The sequence below is a fragment of the Coffea eugenioides genome, chromosome 2, assembly GCF_003713205.1.
Source record: "Coffea eugenioides isolate CCC68of chromosome 2, Ceug_1.0, whole genome shotgun sequence".
Classification (NCBI taxonomy): Eukaryota; Viridiplantae; Streptophyta; class Magnoliopsida; order Gentianales; family Rubiaceae; genus Coffea; species Coffea eugenioides.
This window is the reverse complement of record NC_040036.1, coordinates 1,325,953-1,350,514: the sequence shown is the minus strand read 5'-3', so window position 1 is coordinate 1,350,514 and position 24,562 is coordinate 1,325,953. Positions and strand designations below refer to the sequence as shown.

At 34.2% G+C, this 24,562-nt stretch overlaps 1 protein-coding gene across 1 annotated transcript; it reads right to left on the bottom strand.

Moving 5' to 3' along the window:
* Positions 1 to 12,722: 12,722 nt before the first annotated feature.
* On the bottom strand, positions 12,723 to 16,645 carry LOC113762576 (vesicle transport protein SFT2B). The gene is made up of 6 exons (XM_027306083.1): positions 16,460 to 16,645; positions 16,303 to 16,356; positions 15,353 to 15,426; positions 15,024 to 15,141; positions 14,493 to 14,551; positions 12,723 to 13,102 (listed from the first exon to the last, which is right to left on the bottom strand). Exons 1-6 carry the CDS (start codon positions 16,556 to 16,558, stop codon positions 13,024 to 13,026), a joined length of 483 nt encoding a protein of 160 aa, XP_027161884.1. The 5' UTR covers positions 16,559 to 16,645; the 3' UTR covers positions 12,723 to 13,023.
* Positions 16,646 to 24,562: the final 7,917 nt, after the last annotated feature.

Genomic DNA, 24,562 nt, shown 5'->3' with positions numbered 1-24,562 from the left:
AATACTATCTAATTTTTGTTTTTAAATAATAAACTTAACATTCAAGAAATTAAATGCAATATTATGAATTCAAAGAAGTAACTATTATCAACCACTTCTATTTATTTTCATAACTTCATTTGCTTCCACAATTACATGTCAAAATTTTCATTTATTTGCCCTTGCTTTTCCTCATTTTCTTGAAAAATTTGGTACTAATTATAATGACATAGAATGCTATATTATTTTATAAATTTAATGATATATACACATACATATATATATTATTTATATATATTGGATTATTCATGCTAATAGCACATAACTGCAGCATACAATTTGGTATTAGGTGGCATGTGGGATTTGACATGGCACTAATATTTTCCTTTCTCAAGCCCTGTATGTATGTGATATATGTGCCGGTCTTCGTATTTTCAAGGGCAAAATTTCATTGGGTGGATTATGTGAGATCTAAAATAATTTGATGGTCTGTGACGTACTTTTCCCCACTTTCAATTCAATGGGCATACTTTGGCAATGGTCCCGTTGAAGAACTGCCAAACTAGAAAATTAAAGAATTGCCAAATTAGTCAATCGATGAATTAGAAACTTGACAACATTCTACAACAAAGCAATGATGTGTCGTCTGAATTTCGTGCCATTGGAGAAGAAAGTGGGATAATTAACGATTTAACTTGTGGACAAGGGAGGAAGAAAATAGAACCTGTGGGCTGTGGCTGCAAGCCTACGAGAGCAATCAGACCCGACACAGACAAGGACTCTTCTTTATCAGCGTTTCGTGGCGATCGCGAAAGAACGAGCCATACATTTACTGATTTCAAATTTCAATTTTGTTGAAAAACGAAAAGTGGAAACTCCAGCTGTAGCCTGTACAGAGTAATTCTCTTCGGAGTCCTGGCCATAAAAGCGCCACGCATGCAAAAAAGTCCAAACGTCGGATTTAGATAGATCATCGGATGATTGACTGTTTTCTTATCCAGTTTTTTTTTCCCCGAAAATTGTTTTCTTGTCTAGTTTTTTTTTTTATCAATCATCACTTTATTTATAGTATTCTACACTATTCTAATCTAAGGAGAGATCCAACTAGATCTAGAGAGGACGGCGAAAATTGAACTATCACCAAATCAGACTGTTGCATTATGCATCCATCTGAATTTTTTAAAAAAAAATCACATAATATAGCAATTGGTGAGAGGTAAAGTTTTTTTTATCCAGTTCTATACACCTTTAGTTATGGCCTATGCACAGGGCTATATTAAATGAGCACAGGATTTTGCTTTCCACTTTCTATGCAGCTTCTCCATCTTCTATGTTATTTTTTTCTCATTTACGGTAAAGCCGTAAAGCCCCTCCTCCTCCGTGGTTCACGAAGAGAAATAAAATGCTTCCTTAAGGACCTTAGACAACTTGATAATATCGACGTCTCATTAGTTGGAGCGATCGATTGAAGAAAACTCAAAACTGCCTGGGTGGACTTTGGACCACTAACTTCTTTATCGTTTCGATTCGTTTCCATCTCGATGAAACCATAGTCCCTTCATGTAATTGTTATGCAATGGAAAATGATTTGAAGATGACAGTCAAGAAACATCACAAGACCTATTTGCGACAAAGTAGTACTAGTAATTAGGATAGTACGAGTCTCCTCAGTACCCTCACTAGTTACCATGGCTTTTGAGGTGTATTGTGGGTTTAGGTTTGTAAAGTCAAGAGTCAAGTTTCTTGCAGTTTGACAAAAAAAAGACAGAAACTCATTCTCGGGGGGCTTGGGGTCTCTTTAGGTCTTAGCAGCAGGCCACCCTGTGGGGTTTCTATCCCACATCGATTGGGGGGGATTTGGGTGTTGGGTTTATAAGTCTCCTCAGTACCCTCACTAGTTACCATGGCTTTTGAGGTGTACTGTGGATTTAGGTTTGTAAAGTCAAGAGTCAAGTTTCTTGCAGGTTGACAAAAAAAAAAAAAAAAATTAGGATAGTACGGTTAAAATGTATGGCGAGTAAAACAGCACCAAAAATAAAATAAAATAAAAAACGCTCGGAGCTGATCTGTGGGCTGGTGGCAATTGACAAAATAAAACTCGGCGGCAAATTAGAAGGCCAATTACAAGGAACTGGTCCATGTTTTAGCCAATTACAAAATAGGACTTTGTAGAGTTTATCATTCTGTTTTTTTTTCCTTTTTCGTAGTTTCTGCTCATTTTTTTTTAAAGTATCTTTATCTTTTTTTAACCAAAAAAAGAATTCGTTCTCCAATCTTGTATTGCCTTCAATTGTTGATCCTTCATAAATCCTTTTGTTAATAATTTCTTCATGATGTTGTCTTGTGCTCGTAAACGTACGAATTCAATACTCCCATACTCGTGTGCGTATAAAGTTCTCTCCGCGGGCCTTGCCGTTCGACAAAATCTAAACGTGCGCACTAATTCTGCCAATGGCATATCGACGCTGGCGGTGTTAAATCAACCACGTCCCCAGATGATTTTTATAGGAGTGTTATGGGCAACTCCTGACAGGGTTCGACTTCCGACAGCATTCATCTCATCTAATTTTCTTGTTGTACAAATTTGTCATTTTGCTTCCACAGAATTTTGTCCGCTGCAAAATGCTCAATTGGGATCGGTCTCTGTATTTAATTTATACGTAGTGTTAGGATATTAAATTTTTTTAAATAAAATTTCACTTGTATCGTAAACACATTTTTTAATTTATCTTTTATTTTTTTAATTATTTTTTTATTTTACATACATTATATTACAAAAATGCTCAAATAATTATTTCAAATTATATTTTAAATAATACTCCTCACCGTACATCTTCCTAATCTCCACGTTTAAAAATTGGTTGTGATATCTCTCTATCGGAGATATTTACTACTATTATGTATTTGAGTGAAACTATCATGGTTGGAACTTAATTTGATTTTTTAAGTCACATATAGTAGAAAAAACTTATTTTTAGTTGAAGGCAATTTCCTAATAGTCACCTTCCATAAAAATTCTTCATTTTTTTGATATTTTAAAATCAAATTCAGTATAAACTTTTATGTTTAATTTAAATTGATAATTTAAATTCACATTTAATACAAAACCTCAAATTTAACTCATCTCCACGTGTTGTGTATTGTAGCTCAAGTGGTACCAGGAGCCATCCCCAATACCCCTTATCCAAGGGATCAGGGATCGAATTCTGGGGAGGCCCCCCTCCAAGCACTACCATAGCCCTAACCTAAGATGGGGCCGAGACTGATAAATTCACAATTGGCCTCCACAAAAAAGATAGACCCTTCACAAAAAGCTCAAAGTTCGGACCACGGGCAGGTTTTGTGCATTTTGCACACCGCATAACTTTGTTTGTATAAAGTGTAATTTTAGAACAAAATTTTGTAGGCTCCACAGACGTTGTGAAAATCGAAATACAAGATGTGATATGAACCATACATTCTTTTGTGACCAAATCCTAGTCATGAATTGTGCAGAAACGATCTTTCTGATGATTGTCCCCCTTATCCCGCAGAGTTCACTTCTACACTTTCCGGCAATAGACTAGGCAACTTCCCTCGCTGCAAGTCGTGTCAAGACATTTTGACTCGGCGGTTCTTATTTCTTCGCCAAAATAATTCACCATTCCCTTTTCCACAATGGGGACCGGTTCACAAGATAAGCAAAAAAGAATAAGAAATCGGCCGCCGTGGCAACTGGCCAGCATCGGCGGTCCACCTTGAAATTTCTTTTACAAATTAAAAAAGTGGACCATGGTCTGTTTGCAAAGTTGGAGAAGCTACAAAAAGTGAGAGCTGAATGGTCGTTGCAATGGAGATGTTTTCACATTCTTAATTAGGTAGATAATTGAGGAAGGGATAATTTCACAAACCTTCCCTAAGGTTTATAACAATTGTAGTCACCTCCCCTTAAGTTTTAAAAATTACATCTACCTCCTCTACTTTTATTGTTTAGGTAACTATATAGACCCAATATACTACATTTCTATTCCAAAATCCTAATGTACCCTTATTGACATAACAACAAAGAGAAAAAGTTAGTTTAATCATGTACATTTTCTTTTTCTAAAACCACTGCAAACCTGTCACCATACCAAGTCAAACGAGCAAACTATTATTTATAACTCAGTCTCCATTTCAAGTGATTTTAACAATAGTCGCGGCCTTAGAATCATTTTGCTCCCCAGAGGCTTTCACTAAAAACTACAAGATCAAATATAACCCCACTAAAAAAATGTAAAAGCTTGCCTACAACTTTCTCAACCCACTAGCAATAGCTAATCTAGCTCATCGCCACCTATATGGACACTAGAAGCAATGCCACCATGACCCAAAGAATAACCCATTATTACTCCATAATCTCCATCAGAGACTAATCCTATCTCCATAAAAAAAAATCACTATTCACAGTTGCAAATCAAAAATAGAAAAATGCATTTTTCATTTTTGTTTTTGATTTTTTTGGCAACAAATGCAGTTATGGACATCTATTAAATTTTTTTATGGATATCTAATAAATTTTTTTGAATAAATAGACACAACAATATGTCAATCATCCGGTCCCTCTTACTTTCAGGTATCAGTTTCAAATTAATTCTTTATATTTGCCATCCTCTCCTTATTTAATTTGATAATGTAGAAATTCTTTTCCCTATTCTTTGCTTTCTATTGAATTAGCATTTGCAATAGAATGTGACGAAAAAAATGAATCAAGTAATAAAATAAGAAGAAAATAGATACCAGAATTTGGAATAGACATTGGAAATGAGAAGGAATGGTGGTGAGCATGGTGGTTTAGGTGGTTGTTATGAATATAGTGATACATAATATGAGACGAAAGAGAGGAGTTAGAGAGAAAGGTGAAAGGAGGCGACTGCAGATGATATGGCAACTGAGAATGTTTTGCTGGTTGTAGTGGTATGATATATTTCTTTATGAATCAACCAATTAAGTGAAGGACATTCTAGTAATTTTGTTGCATCAAGGGAGGTCGTTGTAATTATGTGAAACTAAGGGGAGCTAAATGAAATTATTAGAAATCTCAAGGAAGGTTTCTGAAATTATCCCGTCGAGAAAATTAACCATGCACCTCTATCACGTCCTTCTCTGCTGAACTGGAATACGCATAGAAATGAAATGAATTATCTAAAAGTTCAATCGGAAAATTATTTACTTCTATGAATATAATTTTTGACTCTTATGCTAACAAATAATTGAAATTATAGTCTTCATACCTGTGACTCCCCACGTTTTTTTTTTTCTTTTTTCCCCCCTGCTCTTGCTATTAAATTAATCTCATGTCCAAGTAGCATAAGATTCTCGCAATTTCCTTCTCGCGGTCTAACAATACTGATTTTTCCAAAGTAATTTCAATTATCTCAAGGAATCAAAAACAAAAAATTTTATTGATATACATATAAAAAAAAACATTGTACACAACCGAATTTTAGTAAACTAATGCAGAGATAGATGTGAAGGTTTTGTCCAGGAAGCAGTACCACGTATAAGTCTTTAACTAGCAGCACAAGAGAGACCATCTAAGACAATTCTGAGGGGCCATGTTGTCAAATAAATTGGCATTAGCCATTTTTACCCCACCCTATCGTGTTCCGGATTTAATTAAAAAGATTGGCATTTCGAAACTGCCAACGTTGTCAGGAGGACTCAGGATCCTACACCGTTTCAGTGGAGCAATGTGGACGACTTCAGTCCAAACTCCAATAAAACTTTCGTCCAAAAACACGAAACGACTTCCAAGTCGTTTTCTGGTAAGTGGTTTCATACTTTCATCTACCCCGCTACGGACAACGACCTTTACATAGAAAAAGGTGAAAAATACTCCTTTTAATTTACAGTTTCCTCAGATGGGATTTAGAAAGAGGACATTGTTTTTTTAATTGGCAAAAAGGACCCATTTTTTAAGATTTACCCCTTCTTTTTCTTTTTCTTTTTCCCTGTGTGTTTTTGCCTTTTCTCTATTAGTAGATAGATATGGCCAAAAAAAGTAGACTCTACTAAATGCACATCTTTGCCCGGTAAAATAACGAAATCAAATCCCTGAAGTCACTTTTCTATTTAGTGATAGTTTAAAAAGATGAACGCAAGGTTAAATATTTGGGTTAAGATTTAGAGTTTTTGAATTCTGATCTCTCTTCTCCTTTTCACCCTTTTTGCTTGTTAAATCTCGTCACTTTCCTGCCCAAAAAAAATTTAAAAATAAAAAATATATGTACTAATTTGAAATTTTATTTTCATTGTTTGCTATTGCATATAGTTGTACAAGGATGTACTCACGGAGAAAGGCCGTTCTGGTTTTCAGAGTATTGCATTTCTTCGATCGCTTGAACAATGTGCAGCTGGAGGAGAGTCATTGGTTGATTTGATGCTCCAAGGGGATCATGATGGATGAATTGTATTCCTCATATTGGACGAAATTATGAGGGACACGAGTCACACAACACGAGCAGCATCTTTTTTGAGTCTTAAAAGAAGCCACAAATGTAATGGGACTTTTACTAAAGCAACTTTGTGCGTTCAAGAAAAATAGCTTTATGGAGTAATTAGTAGTAAAATGTTAGCGGAACATGATTCTAACGAATGGAACCTTGTGTCTCTTTGAAGTATACTACAATACAATGATTCTTCCGAATTTCGTTTGCGGAAAAATAGCAATGGACGAATCGTGGATAGGATCTCCAGTTATACAACAAGGAGACTAACAGCTGTGCTTAGGGTGTGAGATATCACAAGGTGCGCTCACCTCTTTCGTTTTGTCGTTCTTCTGTTGTGGTTGGATTCAGCTTTAGCAAAAGTAGTCTTCACATATCAAGGGAGATGGGATGAACTAGTCAAGGATGGAAATGCCACAATCTTGGTCCACATGCTCCTTAATCTTGGAAAGGACGGGTCACTCGTTCAGGAAAGATTGTTTATTCGAATCCCGTTCTTAATATAAGAAATATATTTGATAAGTGATCGGTAAAAATTTTCGTCAGTGATTTATGATTTCGAAAATATGCCCTTGACCTATAATGATAATCGAAATCGAAGTCATTCAAACTTTTTCTTAAAAAACAACGGCATGCACAAGAACGACAAGGAAATCCCACCCAACTCAACTGGTATTCTTGAAAAAAAAAAAAGGATTGAAATCATAATCTGTAAACCTTGCAATATCAATTATTTAGATGCACCTATTGGGCTTGCAATGTGTTGTTGACTGTTCAGTTCAGCCCTACTTTCAATAGTCAGTCGTCTACTCGATTCGATGAAACAGAGAGTTTAAATAGGTGTCAGTAGATTTATTTAATTATGGAGAGTCTTTGCACAGAATTAGAATCTTCGACATCGAATCTACATTACTTGTACTCCCTCAATGGACAGGGTTCAATTTTCTGACAATTCACCCTCAATATCTCGTGCACAACGAGAAATACATAACTAATATCTCCAGCCAAACTCGAAAGAAGAAATACTACATAATTACCCGGGATTGTGGAGCATGAATTTGAACAATGATAATCTCACCTTGCTTGAAGCAACACCAGAAGGCCCCATTAACGGGAATAAGCCTAAGTTGTGGTAAGTAATTAATGAGGGGAAACCAATATTTAGTTATGGAAGGAAACACATCATTTTCAAAAAATTGGGCGAGATACCCACCAAACCAACCACAGAAGTTCTCATTTTAGGCCTTACGGACAGGTACACACCTAACCCGCCCGCAACCGCAAAACACGTAAAATATTAAAACTCGTGAATTATGGTAATATCCGAACCTGACAAGAACTTCATCCCGAACCCAAGCTTTGGTAATGGCTCCTACAAGGGAATCCGTTCCATGGCATTGTTGATTCGCTAATAAAGTCAAGTGCTGGCCACTGGCCATTTGGTCCAGTGGTCATTCCTTTCTTTGGAATGCTGGAGGTCAGGGGTTCAACCCCTGTCTCCCACAACTTGCCACCTTATGTGGCTGGTCTTTGCCTCCACGGGATAGCTCGAGCGGTCCGCTCCCCCTCCTTAGGGTATGACGATCTTCCTGGCTTGTTCAGGGTTCAAGTTCCGCTGTTAACGTATTCGGTGTGGAGTGGGGCCTCCTCTCCCGGACCGCAGGGGATTAATCAGGTCCCGTAAGGATTGACCCGAACATCCCTGTGTCGACAAAAAAAAAAATAATAATAATAAAGTCAAGTGCTGCATTACATAAACCACAAGGAAAGAGAAACTAAAGTAGGCTCTCTTCAATCTTTAATTGTCAAATAAATAAAAAAGAAAAGTAGTAGCAGTAATTATCTGAAGCTTCTTTGATCGGGGGGAAAAGGGACATGAATAATTGTAAGCACAATTATTTAGTGGTTTCCATGGGACGAAACATGTTATTATTAGGTTATAATTTACTACTCCCTCCCTTTTTTTATAACTGACGTTTAAAAAATTTGCTCTAGTGTACTCTTATCTATCGTTTTATTATCCCCATACAATATTAATTATTTTTCACAATTTTACCCTTTTATCTCTCTTTTCCAATACAGGGTTCTTAATTACTACTCCTAGTAATTATTGCATTGCTTTTGGCATAGTAAAACAACACCATTTAGTACTCTAGTGAGAGAAAATATGGGTGAATTGGACAATTAATGAGGGTACAAAAGGAAAGTAGTGTACAGATTTAAGCAATGAAAAACTTTTCTTAATTGGTGTGCAAAACCTTAAACTGTCAGTTATAAAAAAAAGGGAGGGAGTATTAATTAGTACTTTGTAAAATATGATAACAGGGGACGCAATTATTATATATGGAGTTTACTTGAATAATGACTGAGCGTCACATAATTATTGTGAAATTATGTAAAGTAATCGATCGTGAGCTATAATTTATTCAAATCGTACTACATTGTCCAATAACGATCGTATTGTCCCAGGTTCTCTTGGCTGCGCATTTTGCCAGTTTTTGAAATTAGTTTAATTTGTCAATTGATGTTGAAGCCTGAAGGACGGACAGTAAGACAAAAAAAAAATTATATTACTACTAGCCTAGCAAAAAAGTGAAAAATAAAGTATTCAATGGTTGGCTGGTAGAATCGGTTGGGCGCTTTTGTTTATTAGAGTTGAGTATGACAGGCAGCTGCAAAACGTTAAGAAAGTCATTGAATTGAATAGAGTACTGCGGTATATGATTAATGATTTAATGGCTTGAAAAAAAATCGAATTGAATATGGCAACCGGCAAGTAGTACGGAATTTATACTGTCGTATTGTTTATTACGAAGCTAGATGACGAAGCCGGAAATAGGGGACTCACAAAATCGTGTTGATTGGAAGTATTTTGCCCTCGACAAGAATCTGTTACGGAGTCTCTTGAGAGCGGAGAAAGCGTTGTTGGATCATGGATGTACTAAACAAAACGTTGTTTTGATGCAAGGGGAAGGGGCACTTCAAGAACAGAAGCGCCTCGAGAAATTGTTCCGTTTGACGGGTAGCGTTCTGCTGTGCCCCGGTTAAGTGCAAAGTCGAAGTGTTGCCAGACCCAGACTAGTTAACTATTATGTAATGAGGCTGTCTAACCCTTTACCAAACCTTTAGGAAAAAAGGTGCAAAATCGAAAAAAAAGAAGGGGATTTAGGTATTTCATGTCATACTTTTTTCCTAATATTTTTTTTTCTAATAAGAAAGGAGTGAGATTTAGGAAACAAGGAGTAGGAAAAGGAGATTTGAATCTTGGACCTTTAGTCATACCTAACGTTAGAGTATTTAATTTTTTTTGTTTAGACATCATGTTTAGATTGAGGGATTTGACAAAAAAATTGAAATCTTCCCAAATACTCTTAGATTGTTTGAAAGGTAATCGGGTTTGCAATCCATCAATTATTTAGATGTATTTAAACACTAAAATAATTGGTATATTACAAGTTATTCAAACAACTTGAGAAAATTTAACGGATTTCAAATCTTGTTAAATCCTTCGGTCCAAATGCAAATATCTTCGTAACGAGTTTTATAAATTGTGAAAAATTGTTAATAAAGACCATCGCCTTTATGAAAAAAAAGTGACACTAAGATTTATTGAACTTTTTTGTTTTTTTAATCCTTCCCTCCCTCCCCTAATCTCTCCCTACCCCCAAACCTAAAAATAAGGTTCGAACCCTAGTCTGTCAGACAGAATACCATATCCCTAGCCAACAGCCCCAGTGGTGGTTGGTTTGTTAAAAACTAATGCGTGAGTTTGTAATGCACAAATGAGGGATTTAAAAGATCATTCTCATTTTTAAGTAGGGCGTCATTTTTAACGTCACTCTAAAATAGAATATTAGTTCTGAGAAGGATATTTGGGGAAAATGGAGCAATTTTGTTGGCTGGTTGCAAACATTGCCAAATTCTTTGGGTTGTGCATCCTAATTGAAGGCAACAGATTATTGTTTCTTTGTTAAATTAAAGGGGAAAAAAAGGTGATTAACGGAGGAACCTTATAAATCACCAGGAGCCGTCACCCGTTCAGGTTGCCGCGAGGAAATCATATGAACAAGCTTTAGTTATTTTGCACTCTATTGTTTAGTTGACAGAACGAACGAATCAACGAAATGCCCGATCACAAAAATAATCCGTTCAAACTTTGGAACAATTTTCAAGAACTCATCCGGCAAGAAAATCATCAAAACCAAAAAGCAAAATGAGGAAAAAAAAAAATCATTGATCATCATAAATGGGTCAGATCAGAACAAGGCCGTGATGTAATTGAAATTATAGACGCCACCACATGCAACAAGGATGCAAGTTGAGTAAATTAACGTCACGCTGTGTGTGGAGCCTGGAATCCAAGGGCGGCGGCTGTTTAGGCGTTCAACCTGTTGGCTACGCTTTACAGTGCAATATAAGATTTAATTAGAGGACGAAGATCGACAAAAATGAGAGGGTATTAAATTGGAGGTCCGATGCAGTGAATCATTGAGGTCAGATGAGCGGCTGTTGCATGATTGGAGGGGTCCTTGAGTCTCTCCTCTACGACTCCTCCTTGATTCCAAGGGGTGACTATCTGCTGGACGGAGAAAAAAGGGTCGGAATTTACCCTGCTGATTCCCAAATCCCTCTCTCTCTCTCACAGCGGTGCAGGTAGTACTACGTAGTTGCTACTCGTATGTGTTTGCACTTTGCATGTAAATTTTACTATATACTTGAAAATTCCACAGCGGCTGCACAAATCTTCATGGTTTCTTATTTGCTTTTATTAACACTTCCTCTAATCTGATTGATTGGTACTAACGTCATCCAACCTCCTTTACCGTAAACACTACTATTGTTTTCAATTACTAAAATATTTATTGATTCACACGTAGACACCAACCCACCCACCCAACTAAGTTTGGCCAAAAATCGATACAATGGTTGACCTGACAACCATTTGTGTCCCAAACCCGTCGTCGCGAAAGAAGTCAGGATATGTTTGCATGGGTATCAAAGGGTGTTCAACCTTGAAATAGTGCCCAAGAGAATAGAGGGATTTGTTGAATTTTTAAAGATTCAATGATCCGAATTATGCCACACTATTGAATCTTTTGAATAAGGTGGCAGAATTCGGATCATAATGGCTCCGTTTGGATTAGCTGTTTTTGAAAAATTTTATTGTAACAGAGAGTTTTTAGAGTATATTTTGAGATATTTTTTAGAGAATATTTTGAAATATTTAAGAGTAGTAGAATTTTAAAATATATTTTTTAAATATTAAAAAAAATTTAGATTACTTTTTAAAATACCTGTTAGAGTATTTTTTTTAAAAATTTTTATAATATTTAAAAAAACTATTTTTTGAAAAATTGAAGGATTCAAACACTATTGGATTTTTTTAAGATCGGGTCTACCAAGTTTTGGAGAGAGAATCAATGACTTAAGTCAACCCAGGCTCTTCACCTACTTGCTAGCAAATGATGACACAATAAGTGCGTGCAAGAATTTGATCATTGCTGAGCTTCATTAATGTCTTCAATAGATACACGCTTATCTAAATTTAATAATACTGACAAACAACTTTTAGTATTAAGTACTACCCCATGGGCCATGGGGCATAGAGAAAACCCCACCAAAACCAAACTTGTATAAATGCAGATGTACAAAGACTTTTCTCCTTTTCATTCGTATTGAATTGGTTCCTTCATCCCTTCGGGAGTTGGTAAAGCCACAAGCCCACACCAACCCTTTTACCTATATTGTCTTGGGGTCCACAGCTAGAGGCCCATATCTTTAGCCTACTTTAGCCTGGAGGATCCAATTGGATTCAGAAGTAATTCAGTTTCGGCCTCTGCTTGAATATGGTAGAAGCTACAAAAGATACGTCTGAACTCGAACTTGACAACAACACAGTCAACGAATTGTTCTATGATAAGTTAACTTGCTACCCTTCTTTTTTTTTTTTTTTTTTTAAATCTGTAATCAAGTAAAAATAGCAGCACTTTGCCAAAAAGCAGGAAAACAAGGCAAAACAGAAGACCCGAATCTCAGAGCATGTCAAGATACCTCGTTTTATTAGGACATCGTCGGGCATTTGAGGTGAGGATGCTGACTGATTAGGTAGAATAATGGCAAAGCTTACTAGCCACTCCCACCATTTTGGTTGTTGGGAAAAAGGCTTAAATGGTAGGTAGGTAGCCAGGGAAGAAAAAGTAGTCCAACACGAAATTATGCAGCATCTGCACCAGTCATGAAAGGCATTTTGAAAGACAAGGATATAATTATTTGATATAGGAAGACAACAACTTAAATGGTATTTCAGAGAAATTAAAACCAGAGTGAACAGCAACACAAAAGGACAGTTGAATCAATAGTAACTGCCCTTTGATGAGACTGAATCGCTTGTAGATTGTAGCATTTCAGTCATCATAAAGTTTAACAGCCCAAAAATCAAAGCCAAAGTTGGTAACACTTTTTCACAGCAATCCAAAAAAAGAATCGACTCTCATTAGAAAGAATTGGAGTAAATCAACTCTGTAGAGAATTTCGTTGGCCAATGGCTGCACAAACACACATTTGTATGTTGAACTGCTTAGATTTCAGTGTCAAATAGACGGATCGTCACCGAGGAAACCATCCTTCGAGCAAAAGGAATATAGCTTAAACTATACCTGAAATGGCAAACAAAGGTGATCTCAAAGGCCGTCTTGAAATAATTTAGAGTCACTAAAACAGGCAAATATATAGTACCAGTAAGCCAAATAATTCACACCGCACATAGCATGGTTCGCAATGGGACACCTGAGAAAAGTATTTAGACTCCAGGATCCCTCAAAACAACCGTTAACATTTTCTGCTACATCAGCCCACTGACAAGATAGCTCTCTCTAATCAAGTGAAATTGGGCCAATTGCATCAGTGCTCAAAATATTGGGTTACCATGGGCCATACTCAAGGCTACCTCTAGTGTATCTCCTATTTGACACAAAATTATGTTTAGTTTGTGAATTCAAATCTCCCCACACTTCCAAAGCCCAACCTACAACAATCCAAATTCCCAGGCAATGGTTATCTTCCCCAACCCAACCAGAAACCAGAAACAAAGACTAAGACACTTCATGGGAGCAGTTGTCCATCTGGAAATATTGATGGTCTTTAGAGTTGACAGAAAAATAATATCATATTCCAAGCAGAGTTTTAGTCACTCTTGAAGCGCAAGTTTTGTGTTTCTATCATAAAATTATGTTCTAGAGGTCCAACTCTTTGCATTCACCAGCCAAAAAAAAAGTGGAATTAGGACTGGGTTATCAATTAAAATGTCGCACTGCCCCCCTGGAAAACCCGCAGATAAAAAAGTAAGAGATCAATTTTGAACTCCTCCTGTCCTTAGTAGTTCTTAGTTTTCAAAATGTTATTTGCACACAACAAAGCATTAGCCACCATACATCACATGCTCTTCAAGGCTTTCATCTTTCTTGTCATCAAAAGTGTGTACTTAGTCGTCTTAAATTATAGTAAGATGACATGCAAAAATAGTAGTGGACTATTAGAGTCCAGAAAATCTTCATTTCTAATGTGACTTTTTGTAGTCTTAACCTCTAATGTTCAATGGATTATGGCCTATCAAACTGCAACAAGTCCAAGCCCTGTTGTTTCTTCAAGATCCACAAAATGCATAATTGTCGAGAATCTTCTTTAAATGTCAAAAGTTTGTTCCAATACTTTTTGGCGACAAACGTAATCTAGCATGCTGAATTGAGTATTAAACGAAAAGTAAAATGAATATAGACGTGCAACTACAATGACCATCATTCAGTTAGGTACTTACATTTTACAGTCTGTGCACTGTGAATTATTACCTGTCCCATGAAAGCAATATATTACACTGCAAATTTTACAGGCCCGCAAAATTCTCTTACTTTCAAGTTTTTACTCATGAGAAAGCTTTATTTTTCAGAACCGTTCTACTTCTCTTTATAGGAAAAATGCACTAGGATATTCTGATGGAAAATAGAACAGATACAAAACTATTGTAAGATGAATGATGTGAAACAAACTCACCAGACAAGGGCACAAATCTCACATATGATTGCTATTATCGTTAAAATCTTACTGTGGATCTGCAAGGTATCACAAAGATAAAAAAAAAAAAAAAGCTATTATGAAGAAGAAAAGAAGGAAAAGTGAAGCAGATTGCATCCGTCTATTTCTTCTTCCTGTTGTGTAGTAAGTTAGACCATCTTAGTAAAAGTAAGTCAAAATCCCAGTTACCAACTCAAGTTAATGTCCAAATATAATGCTGAAAGGACAACAGCTCTTAAGCTCAATGAGAAAGATAAATCACTAAAATCCCATACTCTTTGTGGCAATTAAAGATAATAAAATAGCGAAGGACCATAACATGTAGTTTTTTTACTTTTTGTATGCAATGAAAATGTAGTACAGTGATTGCATTGCCTGCGTTAACAATGATTCCAAACCAACAATAAGAATTTTGCAAAACTATGAGTGCACACTTGATGATTTTATGCAGCTTTTCTTTCAGAAAATCATCAAAGTCGTGATATGCGTCAGTCAAAGCATCCAGCTTACCAGAAGAGCACAGATTAGAGCTACAACAACACACCCAACATAAATGGCTGTAGCATAAATGCGTACAGGATCAAGCATCATCCTTATTTGCTGCCCAGGTCCAATGAGGAAGGCTGTGCTGCCAATATATGTCCCAATTAAGAATCTCCGCAAAGAATGACAAGAAGAAACATGTAGAGTTCGTTTTACATGTATATGTATTACATATGTGAACAATCCTGGTGCATTTTTGGGTAAAAGTGCATTGCATCGCGACAACTTCTTTTCTGAGCACACATTGTTAGACAAATTAATACCTACTGGTTTATTCAAGGAAAGCAGTAACCTACCTTCCAACAGCTAACATGTTGCCAAATGTAAATAGCAAAGCGAACTTGATGGGCTTGACAAAGACAATCAAAGACTGCAAAGAAGAATGAGACAATAGAAATCAGTGAAAATTTCATATTGTTGGTATAATTAAACCAAACTTCCTAATAGTTGATGTTTCTTATTTCTAAATTAGAAGTTCAAGTCTATTGAAACTTTAGTAGTTTATTTGGTTAAGGTATAGAATGATTATTCAGTAGTTTCTTCTCTTGTTAGTTCCCTAATTACCAAATCTTTTTATTAGGGTATCTAGTTATGATTTTTAGTTGAGAAGAGTGAGAGGAAAATTTTGTAAGGGCAATTCTGCCGAGAGTTATGCTGCTCTCAATATGAGAGTCGATGTACTTTATGTATTTGTGATTATTAAACTCCTCTTCTCCCACACATTTTTATATATGCAGATATGCTTTCCGAATGTGATTTTAGTACACATATCATACTTGTAGGTTTACAAAATGTTAACAAAAAGCAATGTAGGAATAGAGCAATTAAATCATCGGATTATCCTATGCATCTAATTAGAGCCTCTTCCCAAGTATGAATGAAAATCTCAACGTACTTGGCAAAGTCTAAGAATGAGACCATTACTATGACTGGAAACTATGATAGTCCTTTAGCCAATCGTGAGCAGCCTTTTATCGCTAGGGAATTCAGGCTCTTCAAATGCACAAATGAACAAATAAAAGATGGCATTGCACAAATTTAAGTCCAATACTATCTAGCTAAACGATGAGTTCAAGTGCTACTAGTTTTGCGCCATTTTCTAACTTTAAGAGAGAATTTCGGGACTAAAATGGCAATTAACTCTATTCAGTGCACTCTATCAGACAACTAAAGAAAACTGCGTAGCTTATTATAGCACCCGGCTCCGGGGCTTGAAAACATTTAAAGTTGAAGGTACGGTATATACCAGGAACATACAAACCAAGCCAGCTAGTAAACAGGCAGCAAATGCGTAGACCCTCTGTTCGTCCAAAACCCAACAAGAAAAAGAAAATCAACACGGATTTCCAGTAAGAATAAGCAGTGCTAAATTTGGAGCTAAATAACAAGGCAGGTGATCGGACCTGCGTGGGGGAAAGTGAAAATAGGCCTTCAGGTTCATCCAACAAGTTGTCTTCCTGCTGCTGCTGCTCTTCGTCTCCGCCTAAAATAGACTTCCACATTCTTGGATCTCGGCTCGGCTAGCTATCTTGATCGCTGAAGCCTCCCTAAAAAGATCATGGCCGCTTGGAAGAGACAAGGGCGGTATAGGGGCGTTCAGAGTGCTGGGATTTTGGAAGAGGAATCATGTTCTTATTCTAGGGTTAATTACACTTTGCCCCCTGAACTTGGACCCTTATAACACTTTGCCCCTAAACTTCAAATATATGCACTTGATCCCTTGTGATCAACTTTTTGATGGGATTAAGATGGGATTAAGATGAAGTTATATTTTTTTTAACCAAAATATCCCTAACTAATTCTTAAACACACATAATAATTATGACATAATAAATATATTTTTCTTTAATAGTTAACAAATGTATTTAAACACAATTACACTAAGCAATTTAATGTTTTAGCACTAAAATTAATTAGATAATTCACAAAAAAGAATTCTAAGTAACTCAGGTTCCGTTTGATAAAACTGAATCTGAATTCTGAAGTCTGAATTCTGAAATCTGAATACTGAAACAATTAATTTACTGAATTTTAAGCACTGAAAAAAATATATGAATGTCTGAATTTTAATGCTAAACCTATTTATGCTGTTTGATAAATATTTATAACTGAATGCTTAATAAGTTTAATTTGACAATTTTGCCCTTATATCCTTTCATTCAAAAAAGAAATAAAATCTATGATTTAATTAGTTTAAAATTGTTAGGTATGAAAATGACAATATTTATTTTTAAATCAAATTAATATAAAAGATGAAATATATTATATGAGGAGTATGGAAAAGATGTGAAAGTCATTAAAAAGGGAGAAAAGAAAAACTAAAAATCGTTAGATAGAAAATATTATGTTGTTTAATTAGATAAGAATTTTGAACATAATTAACAAACAAGGGTAGATTTGGTAGATAAGATAAGATAATTGAAATAATTCTATTGTTTCTTATCAGAATTAAGCATTTAGTTAGGATTCTTGTGCTGAAAAAAATACACATAGGTTCAGCACTACTTAACAAGTTCAGCAAATAGATTTTTATTTATCAAACACTGAAAACATCTGAATGTCTGAAAAAATTCAGATTCAGCACTTTTTTATGTTATCAAACAGACCCTCAATGTGTTTATCTCAATTCCATAGCAATTCTTATTATAAATAAAATAATACAGTATTAAATAGTGCATTTAGAATGAAAATTATTAGCTTATTTTTTTATTATAGCACTTTTTAATGTGTTTTATATTAGATAAAAACATGATTAAAAATAGAAATGTATTGAAAAATATATTTAGAGAATTTTAAGTTTTTTTTTATGTAGAATGCAAACAAAATACAAAGCAATGTATGAATGTGGTATAAAATTATCAAATAACATATTATTAATGCATGAAAATCTTATGAAAGCTACAAAGAAAATGAAAATTACTAAACTAATCTATTTACAGATTAAATAAAGAAAGATAAGCGATAGAAAACTTGTGTAAATGCTTTTTGAATTTTTGAATTCTTTTTTCTGTGAGGACTCGAAAATTTTCTTATTTTTATCTTATTTTACTGACTTATTTAATTATTTATTCACCCGTTTTCTCTGAATAATTTATTACAACAATTTTAAATCCCTTTGTATGGAACAATGTCTCCGTTATGTTTTTAAAACGTCTCGTTAGCAAATTTAATTTTCGCAAGCTCGTTTAGTAAGAAATAGCAGATACACGTTTTTCGAAACAGTATTTGATTTGAAAGTGCAGTGACCTTGGAGATTTGAGAACTCATGTGTTAGTCTTAAAATAGTTATTTTCATGATTATTTACCCTAATATTAGTTACTTATATTATCGTTACAAGAATTTCTTTTAGATTTCGCTTTATCGCACGCGAATTGGAAGTTCGCGTATATCGAGTCGGAGTGGTTAATTGGAGATTTACGAAATTTATTTTAGACTACTAAGAGTGAATAATTATAATGTTAAAGGAAGTACATTAGAAGTTTAGTGCACAAGTGAAACAAACCCGAGAGAAAACGGACACGAAACGCGCGCGCGCGATTACTATTCAAAGTTGACTTTTGCTCAAATTTTAACCACAAAACCCTCAAGCTTCTCCAAGAAGCATCAATCACCAGCCACACTCTCTCTCCTCCCTCTCATAGCTTGGCCGAAACATTCCCAAAGGAAGAAGAGCAAAGTTCATCCCATTTCACTTCCATTTTTGCAACCTTTTCACTTCAAAATCCTTCACACAACACCTAAACAACTTGGAGAGCAACTCAATCTTGGTGGATGACATCTTTCTCACGGTTTTTCTTGGGTCTTGGAGGTGCAAAATTTCTGATTTCACTCAAAGGAGTAGTAGGTAATCATCCAACCATCTAACCTTGGTTTTAGTGAGTTGATATTTGCTAGGAAGCTTGTAGCTTCATTGTTATTGTTGTTGTTCAGATTTAAATGGTTGGAGCGGGCTCTATGAAATCTCACCTTGATGGTATAAGACTGATATGATGATAATGAGTGTTGTTTGTGTTAGTTATGCGATAAACAAGATGAGATTTGTTGGAAAAATGAAAGAAAAATCGAAGGAAATTGCATAGGAAGCTTAGTCGAAATCTGCCCTGTTTTTCTCAAAGCTTTGGTTCAAATTTTTGTTGCTCAAATGATCTTGAAACTAATGTAGATATGTTATATAGTATGTGTAGAAAGTTTCCACCAAAAATTATTTGAATTGGTTGGATAAAAATTGAATTTTGGCAAGAACAAATCTGGAAATTCGTGTAACAGTGATCCTCTGGCAGTGTTATTTGAACAAACATATCTCTCTGTCTGGAAGTCGGAATTGAGTACTGTCAACGGCATTCAAAACTAAACATCCATAGTTTTCTAATGGTGTATAATGTACCTTCTAATTCAAATTGAGTCATCTGTAGTGATTGATCAAAGTTGGCTGCCCTGTTCTGTTAGCCTATCCCAGAGAAAGGTAGAAGCTGCAATTTGTGGCTCTATTTTCTCTCATTTATAAACTGAATTTCAAAACGATTTATTCTGATGAAATATAGCCTTATGATTCTAGTTTCCAACGCCACCAATCATTCTCGATTCCAAATTGTATGGAGTGAGATATGGTCCAATTTCCAAACTGTGACAAAACTGGAAAATCCTCTTTTTGGACTGGCCGAATGATTTGGTTGCTTGTGGGAGTTTTATTTTGAAATTTTGATGTCAACCAATTACCAATTATTTATAGAATATTTTTTGGATCTTGGTTTCACAAATGAATCAAAATGGGATTGATTTTATAGGGTAAAGTGTTTGAAAAGGAAAAGAAAGCAAGAAGGCATATTTGCTTTGGAAAATTTCTTGAAATTTTGGTAGTTTTGTTAACTACCTTTCCATACGAATTTTTACGTGAAATTTGATAGAGGAGTAGCGTTCATATGAAAGTTGAAATGTACCAAATTTGGTATCATTCTCAAACCATTTCGATACCCAAATGATGTCCCAAAGTTTACTTTTGAATCTGAAAATTTCACTGTTTCATAATGAAAAACTTTTAGTACTTTGAACCAAGATTCCAACGGTATAAAATTTCCAATTTTGGACCTACTGAGTGCAAGTTCTGATTTTTCTAAGTTTGTCGTGCAAAACTGAAATTTTTCGATTCGATGGGAAATGAGTTTTTGGAAACTCTTCCCTATCTTTTGATATTGGTTGACCGTTTTAAACTTGATTTCATGAAGGAAATCAGTTTTTCCTTGTGTTATTAAACCCCACTTTTGAGTCTTGATTTACGAGTAGTTAAGGCTCTCTTTCATGATATTTTCTTAGTATTGTACAAGGGTACAATCTTCCTTGTTAACCAGGGGTTTATAAGTGATAGTGTGTGATAGTAAATTATTATTTGCTCAGACGCTCAAGGGGACCTTCAAGAGAATCTCGAAGCCGAAGCCTAAAAGTGGTTTAAGCACTTACTCCCTATTTTGATTGGTGAGTGTTAAGTGTGTGAAAAATTGCTACGTGTTTAATTGTTATTATTGATTGAGTATTTTAACATGTCGAGTCGAGTATGTACTTTATCGCACTCGTTCTCGTTTAAGTGAAATGTATTTGAAGTGCTTAAAGTGAACTACTTAAAGTGAATTGTTAAGTGTTTGAGTGAAGTGTTACAATGATAATTTATGCTATGGTTGCATATGTCGTTAGAGTGAATCTCCTTGACCGACATTGGACTCGAGCCGACATGGGTTTGGTCGGGAACCTTGGTGAGTCATGGAAAAAGTGTAAAAACTTGATCTATTGGAGAGATCTCGCTTGGCATACTCAAGTAGTATCGCCTTCTATAAAAGTAGTGCGGGTCCGGAGCAGGGGGGGCAACGGTGAACGGGAAAAAATAAGTGAAGTTCTACGGACTTATAATCTACTCGATTGACGGAGTGTCAACTCGAGGAGGTTTTGGATCGTGCAAGTGAAATATAACTCCTGAGATATCCCGTGTCCTTATCAAGTGTGTTTTATTATTGAAAGTGAATTATTCGAATGCTACAACTTTCATTCTTGTTCAAGTATTATTGTTATGTGAACTATGTGTTTTGTATGTTTTCTTGGCCTCACGAGCATCCGCTCACCCCGTTATATTTGTTTTCCTTAGCAGAAGTTGGATTGGAAGGAATTATGAAAAAACCTACTTGATGGCTCTTTTGACTAGAGTTTCGTAATGTATTTGTCTAGACATCTTTTTGGGTAGTTGTATATTTTGAAAAGTGGATGTATTTTGAACGTGTGATGTAAGATTGAATATTTATGTATGGAATGGACTTTGTACCTTTATTTCGACTTTCATTGTTAGTATTAGTCTTTAACTTTGGACTGGAATTGTACTGAGTCCTGAAGAGAGTTGGGCAGGCGTCTCGCGGATACCCTTTGATTCGTCTTAGGAAGAAGTGGGGGCGTCAGATTTTCTCCACAATAAAAATTTTCAATTCTTTGGTATTATACCATCTTTTTTTATTTTTTTAAAATCATACGACTTTGTGTTTTTTGTAATAAAATGTTTCATATTTCAATTAAAAGTATAACATTATTCTATAACTATTATGTAAGGGCATTAATGTTATTTTGTTAAAATTTTGGATGGAGAATTCATCATTACGTTTGACGTAATCAATGAAAAGGGCAAAGTGTATATATTTAAAATTTAAAGGGGCAGTGTGATAAAAAGAATCAAATTCAAGGGAGCAAACTATAATTAGCCAATTATTCTATTATTAATTCAACAGCGTTCACGTTACGGTAAAAAATAAAAAAGTAAAAAATAGCAACAGCGCTCCTTAGTCCCAACCATTGTCTAATTTGCAAAATAACTCGAAAATACTCCATTATTACTTGGCACACAGTAAAAAAGGGAAAAAATTGAGGATAGAAAAGAAAAGAATAGAAAGGTTAAGTTATGAGAGAAAATAAACGATAAAAAAGAAGAAAAATATTTTAATATTGTTTGGGAGTTTATGAAAGAAAGGTGATGATTTTGGAACACATAGGTCAATAAAATTTCATTCAATAACTTTTTAAGAATAAAATGAGTAATTTAAAATTTTTTTATGTGTTTTTTGCAACTTTCCTTCATTTTTTGTCCATTTTGGACAAAAGATTTTTAATGAAACTTCCAAACGTTGGAAACACTTAGGTCTCTCTTCCCTTCTTTTCTTTTTTGCTCGAATCTCATCTCCTAAACTAATTATAAGTACATCGATTCAGATTTAAAAGTAACAATGCCATGAAATTGGAATTTAAATATTTAATTCCCGGTTTGCCTCCACAAGTCATGCACTCATGTCGTTGTCGTAGTCAAATATTAGAAATAGGGGCGAGCAAATTTGGTAATAACTGAATTCATACCCGATTTCAAATTCAATTTGGTAATTTGAAATCGGGTATTTGGTAATTTGGTACAAAAACGGTATTTACCAAATTCACCGAATTATAATGTGGTATGAAATAAGTAATGAGATTATCAATTTGGTAGTAACCGATTTCGAATTCAAATTCGGTAAAACAAAATAGAGTACCGTATTACCGCATTCGAATACCAAATTAGTTTATAAATTTATATATTATATAGATAAATGCTATATACTATTCATACATTATATAGGTAAGCCTATTAATAATAGATAATATATAGTATTATCATGTACCTATAATAATAAAAATATATAATGATGTAAAATATACTATTTTAGTATTTGCTATATGATTATAATAATACAAATATACAATAATACATAACTAGAATTAGATACTAAGTATAAGTATAGTACTAAATATTAAACATAATTAGTAATTAGAATTTACACATTGGTTCATCATTCGTGTTTGGATTATTAAATATTTGAACGTGTAATGTTTAACTTGCAAATATTAGTATACTTTAAATTTACATTACATATACAATATGTGAATTTATATTCTTTAATCACTAATATTGTTTAAACGAAAACAACTAAACAGTATGATTAAGCGGTTTAAGCGAATATATATGAATTGCATATCAACATATTAGTGTATTAGCATTCACCGTCGAAAGCAATTAAGTTATTTGCAAATTAAACATTTAAACTATATTAAAAAAATAAATGTAAGTGTAATGCAATACATCTGTAGTAAATTATAAGTGACTAAATGTATATACAACTACACAAGTGAGTCCCATTTAATTATGTGAAAATTACTATCCAATTCGGTTATAACCGTTTTCGAATTCAATTCGGCAACTGAATGAATTCGATTATTTTCAATTCAAAATTGAAAGCGATTTAGAGTTTTACAAATGAAATAACTGAAAAAATCGAATTCAAATAACCGAATTACCGAATTTGCACCGAATGCACACCCCTAATTAGAAAGTTGAATGATGCTAACTTTGTTGTTATTACTTATTAGTGTTAAGGGCACACCTAGTATGTTTGCGATTTAAATTAAATTAGTTTTGTATGAATTTATTTTACATAAAATTGTCATTGTTACATGAATATATGATTTTTTAAAGATTTATTTCCTTTAAAACTATAGTTATGTTAGTAGTTACAATGTTTATGGGTAATTATATTGGCAATGTGTGCTTTGGTAGTTAGATAAAAAATTGATTGTTGTGGAGGCAAAATTTAATTTTTGTAATGATAAAAATGAAAAAATTAAAATTAACAAAAATTTGTTTACACAAAACCCAAAGTTTTTTTCTTTATATAGAGTACCTATACTATATATAAAGCCGAGAAAGGGATTTGAAATTAACATTGGGATTAACATTTACCATGGCTTTATGAATTTTCTTTTCCCCCCCTATAAAACTATTTTTTACTTTAACTATCTATAATTACTCATGACTATTTTTACTTTTAACTATTTAACTATATGTTTTGAACATGATTACCCCTAAACATTATAACTACCAATATAAAATTATTTTATGAAAAATATTTAAAAGATTAAAGTTTGCTTAAGTAATAAAAATTTTGTTTAGAATATATGACCAAACATATTATGTATTTGTTGATTGCGCATACATCGGGTGTGCATTGAGCACTAGTATATATATTATGTCAAATATCTTTGAATAAGTATATTTTTCACTTCGGTATATTACTTTAACAAATTGTTGTTTAATTACAATTGACCCCTGAAAACATTTACAATTGATAAAAATGGATAGAACCTAATTGAGTCAATTGAAACAAATTATATTTACAAAGTTTAGTGGAGCATAAGCTTTGTGAGGCATATCTTTACAAATAAAACAAGCTAATATATCATAATTCTATTTTACTCGTATGCCAAAAGGATTATATTCATTGAGTTTTATTAGATAAGCAGAAAAAAGAAACAATGTCGGCCTGTTTGGAACCTGAGTTTTTTGGAAGTTTGTCTAAAATTTTACTGTAGTGCACTGTAGAAGTTTTTGAAAAATTTTTGTAGAAGTTATTGTAAGATGAAAAATTTTTTTGTAAGGTGAAATTTTTTTTTTCTT